This window comes from Scyliorhinus torazame, chromosome 16, assembly GCF_047496885.1.
Source record: "Scyliorhinus torazame isolate Kashiwa2021f chromosome 16, sScyTor2.1, whole genome shotgun sequence".
Taxonomy (NCBI): domain Eukaryota; kingdom Metazoa; phylum Chordata; class Chondrichthyes; order Carcharhiniformes; family Scyliorhinidae; genus Scyliorhinus; species Scyliorhinus torazame.
Genome location: NC_092722.1, coordinates 57,543,073 through 57,555,531, shown reverse-complemented (window position 1 = coordinate 57,555,531; position 12,459 = coordinate 57,543,073). Strand labels below are relative to the sequence as shown.

General features: G+C 43.1%; 1 protein-coding gene across 24 annotated transcripts in view; it reads left to right on the top strand.

Annotated features, from left to right (window-relative positions):
- The window catches only part of eif4g3b (eukaryotic translation initiation factor 4 gamma, 3b), a 480,107-nt gene that overhangs the window by 304,522 nt on the left and 163,126 nt on the right, over window positions 1-12,459 (top strand). For all 24 annotated transcript variants that reach the window (XM_072478533.1, XM_072478532.1, XM_072478530.1 and 21 more), the window contains 2 exons: window positions 5,704-5,792; window positions 8,717-8,954. In XM_072478533.1, coding sequence (XP_072334634.1) covers window positions 5,704-5,792; window positions 8,717-8,954 — 327 coding nt within the window. The remainder of the gene's footprint in view (window positions 1-5,703; window positions 5,793-8,716; window positions 8,955-12,459) is intronic.

The following is a 12,459-nucleotide window of genomic DNA, read 5'->3' as shown; positions in this document are numbered from 1 at the left end:
TAGCTACTTTTCTAAATCCAATCCCAAGTTGATTTGTGTTTTCCTAAACATTTCTTCAGTTAAGCGCTTCTCCAAAAGTCTCTTTTGCTCAGTGTCGGTTTAACAGTTTTCCACCTGTAACTGACCCATTATTTACCCATTTTAGAAAATTGTAGATTACTTTGATGTTGTGAGTAGGAAGGAAAAGCAGCAGGTTGTACACATGACCTCTTGTAAAAAGTCTTCTGTGCTGTAAATCTCAGTGATTTCATCATTCTGATTGCCAGTGTCCTTTTGGTTTTGTGTTGCTAATGGTGGTTTCGCTTTTTTCTTTTGACGACATATTGAAATCAACCTGTTGGCCCGATACAAAATCAAAGAATATGTGCGAGAACTGGGAAATCTTTGCATAGATCTTTTGCAATGGTGTTGAGTGCTCTAAATCCATAAGGTGCAAGGGAAACAAATGCGACATTGCTTGCACTGGAAGCTAGATGCAAAGCCAGTGAAGGTGTACTGTGTACTGAAAGTTTTGGCAATTTTTTTCATTCTGTCTTTTTGTAAATGTAGTGGCATCTTTTTTTTTAAAAATGCATATTATTACAAACATGTATCAAAACAGTCTACAGCGAACTAACACCCTGGGAAACATACTTCCCAACAATCAACGATACAGATGTACAGATTTTTCCCCCTTTTCATCCCCCCTCCCTGTGATGAACATCCCCTCAAACAAGGTCACAAACATTCCCCACCTTTCCTCAACCCCCCCTGAAGAGCCCCTTACCTCATACTTTATCTTCTCTAATCGCAGGAAGTCGTACAGGTCACCCAACCATGCCGCTACCCCCCGGTGGTGATGCCGACCGCCACTCCAGCAAATTCTCCGCCGTGCAATCAGAGAGGTGAAGGCCAAGACATCGGCCTTCCTCTCCTCCATGAGCTCCGGCTTCTCCGAAACCCCAAATATCACCACCAAAGGGTCCAGGTCCACCTCCTCCACTGTCCTGGCTAAGACCGCAAACACTCCTGCCCAGAAACTTCCCAATTTTCCGCAACCCCAAAACATGTGCTCGTGATTTTCTGCACCCGCCCACATCTCTCGCACTCATCTGTTACCCGCTGAAAGAACCCACTCATTCTCACCCGAGTCTTATGCACCCTATGCACCACCTTAAACTGTATCAGGCTCATCCTTGCACAAGAGGAGATCCAGTTTACCCTACGCAGTGCCTCACTCCATACTCCCCAATTTATCTCCCTTCCCAACTCCGCTTCCCATTTCTCCTTGATCTTCACCACCCGCTCACCTCCCTGCTCCCCTTCCACTCACCTCCCTGCTCCCCCATCCACTTGTATATATCCCCAATTCTTCGCTCCCCTTCCACATCCGGGAGCAGCAGTCACTCCAGGGTGTATCCTGGCAACCTAGGGAACCCCATCCAGACCTTTCGCGCATAGTCCCTAACCTGCAGATACCTGAACTCACTCTCCCTCAACAGCTCTATCCTCTCCCTTAGCTCCTCCAGCTGGAGTACCCTTCCTCCAAATACAAATCCCTCGCAGTGACCAGCCCCGCTTCCCTCCATCTCCTGTATACACTATCCATCCCCTCCGGCTCAAACCCATGATTCCCGCACAGCGGCCTTCGTACCGACATCCCTTCCACCCTAAAATGCCTCCTCAACTGATTCCATATTTTCACTGTGGACTGCACCACCAGGCTCCTTGAATACCTACTCTGAGTACAATGGCAACGCTGCCGTCACCATAACTCTCAAACTAGACCTCTTACAAGATTCCTCCTCCATCCTAACCCACTCTACCCCTTCTCCTTCCCACCACCGCCGCACCTTGTCCACATTCGACGCCCAATAATAATGAAGCAAGTTCGGCAACGCCAATCCCCCTGCTGCCTCTGCCCCTGTAGCAGGGTCCTCCCACCCTCGGCACCTTCCCCGCCATACAAAGTCAGAAATGATCATGTCCACTTTCCGAAAAAAGGCCTTTGGTATAAAGATCGGGAGAGCTTGAAAGATAAACAAGAACCTTGGCAGAATATTCATTTTCACCACTTGGACCCTCCCCATCAGCGTTAAGCGTAGTATATCCCATCTCTTAAGATCCTCCCTAGCCTCCTCCACCAGCTTCGTTAAGTTCCACATTCCCTTGCTACCTGAATACCCAAATACCTAAACCTATCCCTTGCTACTGTAAATAGCATCCCCCCTAAATTAGCCCGCTGTGCCAGCTCGTTCACCGGGAATACCTCGCTTTTCCCTACATTCAGCTTGTACCCTGAGAACCCTCCAAACCTCCCCAGCAGGCCCATAATCCTTCCCATACTCTCCAAAGGATCCGAAACATAGAGCAAGAGGTCATCGGCATAGAGCGATTCCAGATGCTCCCTCTGTCCCCTCATAATCCCCCGCCACTCCGCCGACCCCCTGAGAGCCACCGCCAATGGCTCTATGGCCAGCCCATACGGCAGCAGTGACAGCGGGCACCCCTGCCTCGGTACCCCTCTGTAAGTCAAAGCTCTGTGAGCTCATATCATTCGTCCTCACCCTCGCCCTTGGTGCCATATACAGCAACCGTACCCATGCCACAAATCTCGGCCCAAGCCCAAACCTTCCCAAAACCTCGAACAAGTGCCGCCACTCCACCCGATCAAATGCCTTCTCAGCGTCCATGGACACCACCACCTCCGGTACCAGAGCCCCCGATGGATTCATCACCACTGCCGTCTTATGTTACTCGCGAACTGCCTGCCCTTCACCAAACCCGGGGACACACTCCTCCATCCTCCCCGCCGACAACTTAGCCAATACTTTCACATCCGTGTTCAGTAGTGATATGGGCCTATACGGCCCACATTCCACCGGGTCCTTCCTGTTTTTGGGGATTACTGTGATTACTGCCTGCGTCATCGTTTCCGGCAATTCTCCCTTCTCCAGTGCTTCATTAAACGCCCCAACAGATGTGGTGCCAGGACCGTCACAAATTCCTTATAAAATTCCGCCGGGTACCCATCTAGCCCAGGCGCCTTACCCGACTTCATACCCCTGATAGTATCCAACATCTCCCTCAGCCCCAGGGGCTCCTCCAACGCTGCTTCTATACTTCCTCCACCTGGGGAAGTTCCAGCTTGTCCAGAAACCGCCCCATATCCCCCTCCTCTCCTTCCGGGTCTACCTCATATGGTAGTACTCCCCAAATGCCTCCTTTATCTTCCCTTGCTCTGACACCACATCCCCAGCCCAGTCCATATCTTCAATATTTCCCTGGATACAGCCTGCCTCCACATAGAACATACAGTGCAGAAGGAGGCCATTCGGCCCATCGAGTCTGCACCTCCCACTTAAGCCCTCACTTCCACCCGATCCCCGCAACCCGATAACCCCTCCTAACCTTTTTTGGACACTTTTAGCATGGCCAATCCACCTAACCTGTACGTCTTTGGACTGTGGGAGGAAACCGGAGCACCTGGAGGAAACCCACGTGCACACGGGGAGAACGTGCAAACTTCGCACAGGCAGTGACTCAGCGGGGAATCGAACCTGGGACCCTGGTGCAGTGAAGCCACTGCGCTAACCACTTGTGCTACCGTGCTGCCCACTCGCCTTCACATGCGGCTCGCCTTCTCCCCATACTTGTATTGCATTCCCCTTGGCCCACGCAGTTGCCCTGTCACCCTCCCTGTTGTCAGCCTATCAAACTGCCCCTGCAACTTTTTCCTCCTCGCCAAAATCCTCCACGGTCGGCACCCTCGAATATTCCCTGTCCACCTCCACTATCTTGCTCACGAGATGGTCATGTTCCTCCCTCCTTTCCCTATCCTCACGAGCCTTAAACAAAACAATTTCCCCCCCCGACCACCGCTTTCAGTGCTTCCCAAAAAATGGCCGCCGACACCTCCCCATTCTTCTTCAACTCCACATACTCCTAAATTGCCGCCTGCACCTTATCACAAAAACCTCCATCTGCCAACAACCCCGAGCTAAACCTCCACCCCGGCCTCTGCTCTTGTCCCGATGTAAACCGAATCTCCAGCCAATGGGGCGCATGGTCCGAGATAACTATATACTTCACATACTCTGCCCCCTCCACCCAACCAAAATCTCCCGACTCACTACAAAGTAATCAACCCTCGAATACACCTTATGGACGTGTCAAAAGAAGGAATACTCCCGACCCATTGTTCTGAAAACGCCATGGATCCACTATACCCATCCTCTCCATCAAATCCCCCAGCTCCCTCGCCATTCGTACCCTACCCATCGAGATCGGGCTCGACCTATGCGCCCTCGGCTCTAGGACACAGTTAAAATCTCCCATGGTCAACTGGTGAGTGGCCAAATCCGGGATCGCTGCCAGCAACCCCCTCATAAAACCCACATCATCCCAATTTGGGGCATAGACATTTACCAACATCACCGGTGCCCCTTCCAATACCCCACTCACACTCCCACCCGGATCCCTCACCTCCTTCGCACTCTCAAATCCCATATTTTTGCTCATTAAAATCGCCACTCCCCTCCATTTCAAATCAAACGTAGTGGCATCTTCTATTTGATTTTCCAAACCATTCATAATTTTAGACACATTTTATAACAGATCTACTGATGATGCCTGCTTTCAATAACTGCTGTATGTCACGTTATGCTCTTTATTCTCCTTCATATCAAGGAATGTTCAGTGTCGGGGCTCTCGCTGTCATTAACCTTTTTTGCTTTTTATTGCTTCGATTACCTACTTTTCTCCCTTTCCATATGTTGTACCATCCCTAGGCTGACTTCCAGATCTCTGCCAGTGCCCTGTAAACACATCCTATCGTGCAGAGGTTTGAGCTATGATTCTTCACTTTCTGAAAGGGAGCATATGGCCTCTCTACAATTTCTCCTTCAAGGTGTGACTGGGCTCAGGAAACTATCATGTGAATATGTCCTATCATTCTATACAGAGAATACACCATAATTGTCATGACACCGTTAATGTATTTCAATGGTGCTCACATTTAAGTAAATTGCTGTATGGATTTATTCAGTGTATTTATATGTGATGTGTACTAATTGTGTACTTTATTAGCAAACAAAAACCTGTTGCATTTTGCCTAACCTGCTGCTGTTGCTGCACACTAAATTTAAGGGACTCAACAAACATTTATACATTGCTCAATAGCAAAGCTTTCACTCCTGGATACCAGCACAATCAGTGCCAGGATTTACAAGTTCAAAGCAGACATTATACTCAACATAGTTCAATCAAAATCATACTTGGATGTAAGAAGGTTGTTCTTGAGTATTCATGCCCCACATTTGTTGTGCCAAATCGCCACAATTCTTTTATTTTTGATATGCAAACATCTAAAATTATACATATAGTTTAAAAATTGTAGTTTACCCATTGCATGGAAAACAAATCATCTGACACATTAAAGTTAAGTTGTAGTTTTCCTGTTCAAACAGGCATTTCTGAATGTGGTGGCATTCTGCTTAACTTTCTAATGTATAGTATTTAATATTACATTTTTCTTAATTTAGAAGTGTTGCTATTTTTAAACTATATGTCCAAGGTGTTTGAATAGATTCTCTCTTGAGTATAAAGGTTAATGTAATTTTAATTTTGAACCTGATCTAAGAGAATAGTAAAATAATGAATTCCAGTGATTTCTGCTATTTGAAGCTGGACCAAGAGAATAATGGGCCTCAACCTGTATTACAGTCCAGATACCTCTTCCTGCACCAAAGATGCAGAAGAAGCCAAAAGAGTCAAACAAACTGGATGAGGATTTATTAGAGGCCAGTGAAGAGGTAAGGATCACTTTATGCTTTTTGCATATAATATTGGAAGTTAATTTATTTTTGGTGAAAATTAAAATGTTGGGATGAAATCTTTTGTATGGGATGTACACTCCTCTTTTCCAAAACATTCTTAGTCATTTTCTGGCGAAGGATAGGCCTGAAATCTCATCCCACTACTGTTGAGAATGAGTCCTTGTGAGTGTGTGATAATATGGTATTAGTTATTATCTGGAGTACATTTAGAGTGAAGTTTTCCTTAGTTCCGTTGTATACCTATCTAGATATCCTCAGTCTGATTGAGCAGCCACAATGTCTGGTTACTTGAGAAAAGCCCATGATATGTTGTGGCACGGTGTATCTATATCCTTACGAATACACTGCCAAAATTGCATGTGATACATGTTGATAATTGGCAAAGGATATTATAAGTGTAATTAGCAGTCATTGTTTTAAACCTTGGAGATTTAGCTACCAATTTGCCATTAACCTTGTCAGTGCAATTCTATGTATTTATTTGTGTTAACTAACTGTCTAGTGAGCCTCCCACACACAGGCTGGTAAGATAAATGTCCTGGACGTCAATTCTCTTCAGCAGTTGAAAGCTTTAAAATAAAACTTGTCATTTAAAAGAAAACTAAATTAATTGCTGCAAGGCCATCATATTTTTAATGGTACACTTGTTTATTTTGAACTTGAACTCTTTGCAGGGACAAAGCTGCGATCAAATCTTTGATTTGTCATGTTTTGGTTTGTAATGTAATATTCCCAAATGTTATTGAGATTTAGGAACAAGAATAGATCCCTTCAGCCCCTTCTATCATTCTGATTTGCTTCAATTCCATTTAAATATCTTCACCTAACAAGTCTTTTAATCTTGAAAATATCAATTGGCACATCATCCACAGCCTTTTGCGAGATGGGGTACAGTTTAAAATTTGATGTAGCCCTCCTAGGCCAACCAGAAAAATAGTTTGTGTCCTAGTTTATTTTCGCAGAAGTTATCACAGTGTAATGAAACGAGTTCTTTAATTGAAGAAATCAGCCATTAAGTGTACAAACATCTTGTTCCTTATTGAGATTTATAGCAAAGCATAGTGCTATTCCAGGCTGAGTAACTAGTATATTGAGAGCCGTGGTGCCGAGCCATCTGAATAGGTTGCGGCAAGACTTGGAAACAGGAGAGAACCAATTAGAACAACTGATTAGCATCAGTTGTTTGGGGGAGATAGTTTCAAAATTCCACAATCCTTTGTGTGTAGAAGCATTTCCCAATTTCAATTTTCATTCCTGTGAGATCAGACCTGAGGCTTTAGGCTATGCCCCTAAAGTTCTGGATTTCCCAACCTGTGGGAATAGTTTGTCTCTTTCTACCCGTAATACGTTAAACCCCTATCAAATCACCCCTTAACTTTCGAAGACAATCCAGTGCCCTGGCAGGCGAACCTTACTGGGGCTTTTAAATCGCTATCAAAAAGACAGATCACCACCAAATAACCTCTGCTGAAAATACAGGTGTGGAGTCAGGTACTAGAGGGTATCCTAGTGCCCATTGAACCACACTGTACAAATGGAAAGATATGTTACTGCATTGGGGCTAACATTGCGCATTGTTTAAAATTCCCTCCCAACACTGTTTTGAGGCTTGGAGCTTCATTAACTGCTGTAGAAAATTGTACATTGAAGATTTTCATGCTGGGGTGGATTTTAGTTTGTTAATCAGTAACTCATCCACAATTGCTTGCAAATTAGTTTCATGGATGCATTTAGAAATGGACAGCAGATTTCCTACAGCTGTTTCCTTCACCTAAAAAAAAAATATTGTGCACCTAGTGTGCAATTTTGTTTTAGGGTTTCATCACTTCATCCAAATCCATGGATATGTTGATATTATGACATCAGAGGTTAAAAGGCTGGACCGGGTGCCATAACTTTTTAAAGTTTTAATGAAGTGCGGAAAGATGGATTTGTTCCAGGAATGATAATATAAGAAACAGGGCTTGGTTATTTTATAAACAAACTTTATTAAAACAAAAGAAAAGAAAACAATATTTAAACTTTTACTTCAGCTCTAACACAAACAGATTACATGTAGCTTCTTAACCCCAACATATTAGTTCTAATTAAACAACATGTCCAATAAACATATAGCTCTCATTCCACATACATAAACAGGAACATATGATACTTGTATTTACAAAGCAATTGTCTTCTGTAAGTCAAGTTGCTTTAGAACCCTTTTCTAAAGTCTGTATCTGGAGCAGTTTCATTCATGACTTCTCTGGGTAACCTCCACAACCTTCTTCTGTAACTGTTCAAAAACATTTCTTTCGCTCTCTCGCAAGCTCTCTCACCCCTCCCCTGAGGCGGCCAGACAAATCTATTATCGTTATTTTGGCTGATTGCCCACTCTTGTTTATACAAAAGAACAGAGCTATGCCATTAAACCTTCCGTTGATGGACAAATAGGTCATCAGACACTCTGTTGGGATGGTGGCTGGTCAAATAAGATTGTCCTGAATGACAATGGATCTTGAGTGGGTCATCCTGGCTGAACTGGGGCATCCTGTGTATTCCCACTAATGAGGTAAAGTCTGATTGGGACAAGGGAACTCAGGCTGTGGGCATTTCACTCTGAGTCTGCTGTTAGCTGTCAATTTAACCCCTGAATTGCCTGCTACATCTCGAACCACATTTCTTGATTCAAGTTCCTAATATCTCCCTATCATGACAAGTATTAAACCGTTAATATCTTGTGCAATGTTGCAGAATTCAAATAATGTTGGCTGCTGAAAATAGAAAGGCTGCTCCTGTATGATTGTCTTTATTATTATGACATTTTATAATATTGATTTGTAATTTTTAGTGGTATATATCAAATGAAATAAACTTTTGGGAAAGCATTTGAGACTAACATGTGTCCAATCATACTTCAGCCTAAAGAAGAAGAACTTGCAGTTGAAAATTCTCCTGAAGCTGAAGAAGATGGGTCAGTTCCAGATGCAAATCTGGCTAAGGAGTTGGACATTAAAATGCATACAGAAGTGGAAGAGAATGGGGATCAAGAGTTAGAACCTGAACAGAATGGTTCAGAGTCTGTTTCTGAAAGTGAAAGCACTGAGACCAGCACCAAAGAAAGCCCTGATGACAGCCTGGTGTCCGGCTTTAAGGAAGGTAAATTCTGGTTTCAGTTGCTTTAAGTCTTTAATCCTGCCAGCATAGCATGTCCAAGCAGATCAGTTGCAACTGTTGGTGTTTTTATGAAGTATTATACCAAACAAGGGGAGTACTAAGTTAAATTAACTCTGGAATTTGTAAGGTTTGTACTCGTGATCATGAATAGAAATTTTCTCTGCTAAAACTGTTTTTCATTTGTGGCAAAAAAAGTATTAAAATTTATTTTGGTGGTTTTCAAGTTTAAAATAAAATTCACTATGTTTTACAAATTATCAAATCATACCTTGAATTTACACGATAGCTCGTGTTAGTATTAGAATATAAAATGACATCAATGTTGAGAGCCTCGGTGTCTCCAAGAAAACTGTAAAGATCCCCGAAGGTTTATAAACCTCTTGTGTTTGTTTAAAAAAAAATACACATTTGTGAGCACACTCCTCTCTGTGCAGGAGGTCTCTTCCCATAAGATTCATTGCACTCATTGCATACTCTGTAATATCTTATCATAGAAACATAGAAATTAAGAGCAGTAGGAGGCCCTTCAAGCCTTCTCCACCACTCATTATGATCATAGCTGATCATCGAACTAAATAGCCTAATCCCGCTTTCCCCCTTTGATACCCTTCGCCCTAAGTGCTGTATCTAACTGCTTCTTGAAAACATACAATGTTTTGGCCGCAACTAATTCCTGTGGCAACAAATTCCACACACACTGGTGAAGAAATCTCTCCTCATCTCTGCCTAAATGGTCTACCCCATATCCTCAGGCTGTGACCTGTGGTTCTGGACACCCCCACCATCAGGAACATCCTTTTTGCATATACCCTGTCTAGTCCTGTTAGAATTTTATAGGTTTTATTGAGATTCCCCCACCCCTCATTCTTCTGATCTCCAGCGAATACAATCCTAACCAACTCAATCTCTCCTCATATGTCAGTCCCGCCATCCCAGGAATGAGTCGATAAGGAGACCAAAGCTGTGCACAATATTCCAGGCGTGGCCTCACCAAGGGCCTATATAATTGCAGCATGACATTCCTGCTCCTGTACTCAAATCCTCTCACAATGAAGGCCAGCATATCATTTTCCTCCTTTGCCGCCTACTGAACCTGCATGCTTAACTTCAGTGAAAGGTGTACAAGGACACTCTGGTCTTGTTGTACATTCAGCTCTCTTAATTTATGGCCATTCAGACAATAGTCTGCCTTCTCGTTTTTGCTACCAAATGGATAACATCACATTTCTCTAAATTATACTGCATAAATTTGTCCACTCACTCAACTTGTCCAAATCACACTGAAGTATCTCTGCATCTTCCTCACAGCTCACTCTCCCACCCAAATTGGTGTCCTCTGCAAATTTGGAGATTTTGCATTTTGTTTCCTCATCTATATCATGAATATATATTGTGAATAGCTGGGGTCCTAGCACTGATCCCTGTGGTACCCCACTAGTCACTGCCTGCCAATTTGAAAAAGACCTGTTAATTCCGACTCTTTGCTTCCTGTCTGCCAACCAATTTTCTGTCCATCTCAATACACTTTCCCCAATCCCCCACGTTTTAATTTTACACACTAATCTCTTATGTGGCACTTTGTCAAAATCCATCTGAATGTCCAAATAAACCACATGCACTGGCTCCCCCTCATCAACTCTACTAGTTACATCCTCAAAGAATTCCAGTTTTATCAAGCATGACTTCCTTTCATAAAAAGCATGCTAACTCTGTCTGATCAGCCACTGCTTCCTAAGTGCTCAGCTATAAAATCTTCTAGAATTTTCCCCAGTACTGACGTCAGGCTTACTGGTCTATAATTCCCTGTTTTCTCTCTACCTGCCTTTTTAAATAGTGGAGTCACATTAACTACCCTCCAATCTGCAGAATTGATCCAGAGTCTATAGAATCCTGGAAGATAACTACCGATGTCTCCACTATTTCTAGAGCCACTTCCTTAAGTATTCTGGGATGTAGATTATCAGGCCCTGAGGATTTATCAGCCTTCAATCCCATCAATTTCCCCAATACCATTTCTCTACTGATTGATCTCCTTCAGTTCCTCCCTCTCACTCAATTCTGCATTCCCCAGCATTTCTGGTACCTTATTTGTATCTTCATTTGTGAAGACAGAATCAAAGTATGCATTTTGTTGCTCAGCCATTTCTTTGTCCCCTATTAAAGATTATTATTATGAATTATATATTTCCCGGTTTCTGCCTGTAAGGGACCTACATTTGCCTTCACCAATCTTTTTCTGTTCACATAACTATAGAAACTTTTACAGTCAGTTTTTATATCCCCGGCAAGCTTACTCTCATACAATATTTTCCCCTTCTCAATCAATCCCTTGCCAGTTGTTTGCTGAATTCTAAACTGCTCCTCATCCTCAGAACTGTTGTTTTTCTTGGCCAATTTATATGCTTCTTCCTTGGATCGAATACTATCTCCAATTTCCCTTGTAAGCCATGGATTGGCCACTTTACCCGTTTTACTTTTGTACCAGATAGGATGAACAATTCTTGCAGTTCCCCATGCGCTTCTTGAATGTTTGCCATTGCCTATCCACTGTCATCATAAGTAATGTTCTCCAATCGATCATAGCGAACTCACTCCTTATATCATTGTAGTTTCCTTTATTAAGATTCCGGACCCTAGTCTCAAAATCAACTACTTTACTCTCCACCTTGATGAAAGATTATATTGTATTATGTTCGCTCATTCCCAAGGGGTCTTGCACAACTAGATTTCCAAAGATTATGTTCTCATAACTCAGTATCCAATCTAGGATGGCCTGATCTCCAGTTGGTTCTTTAACATATTGGTCCAGAAAACCATTCTGTATACACTCCAGGAATTCCTCCTCTACGGTATTGTGGCTAGTTTGATTTGCCCAATCTATATGCAGATTAAAATCACCCATAATTACAAATGTTCCTTGATCGCTTGCGTCTCCAATTTTCTGTTTAATGCCATTCCCCAACATCACCACTGCAGTTCTATATACAACCCCACTAAGTTTTTTTGACCCTTGGTGTTTCTCAGCTCTACCCATAAAGATTCCACATTTTCAGAGCTAATATCCTTCCTCACTATTGTGTTAATTCCCTCTTTAGCCAGCACTGCAACTCCACCACATTTTCCTTTTTGTCAGTCCTTCCTAAATACCCCTGGACATTCCCTTCCCATCCCTGGTCACCCTGCAGCCTTGTCGCTGTAATCTCGATTATATCATACCCGTTTACATCTATTGTACAATTCCAATCCTGCTGTCTGACGCTGATAGTTCGTTCTGATTTTTGGCTATTTGGGGCATTGTTGCACCATCCTTTTACCCACCAAGCCTCACTTTATAACAAACCTAAGATAAAAGATTATTGCATATGCTGGAGTCTGAATCAAAAACAGAAAATGCTGGACAATCTCAGCAGATCTAACAGAATCTGTGGAGAGAGAATGGAGCTAACGTTTAAGTCTGGATGACTCTGCTAAAGCTTTACAACCCATC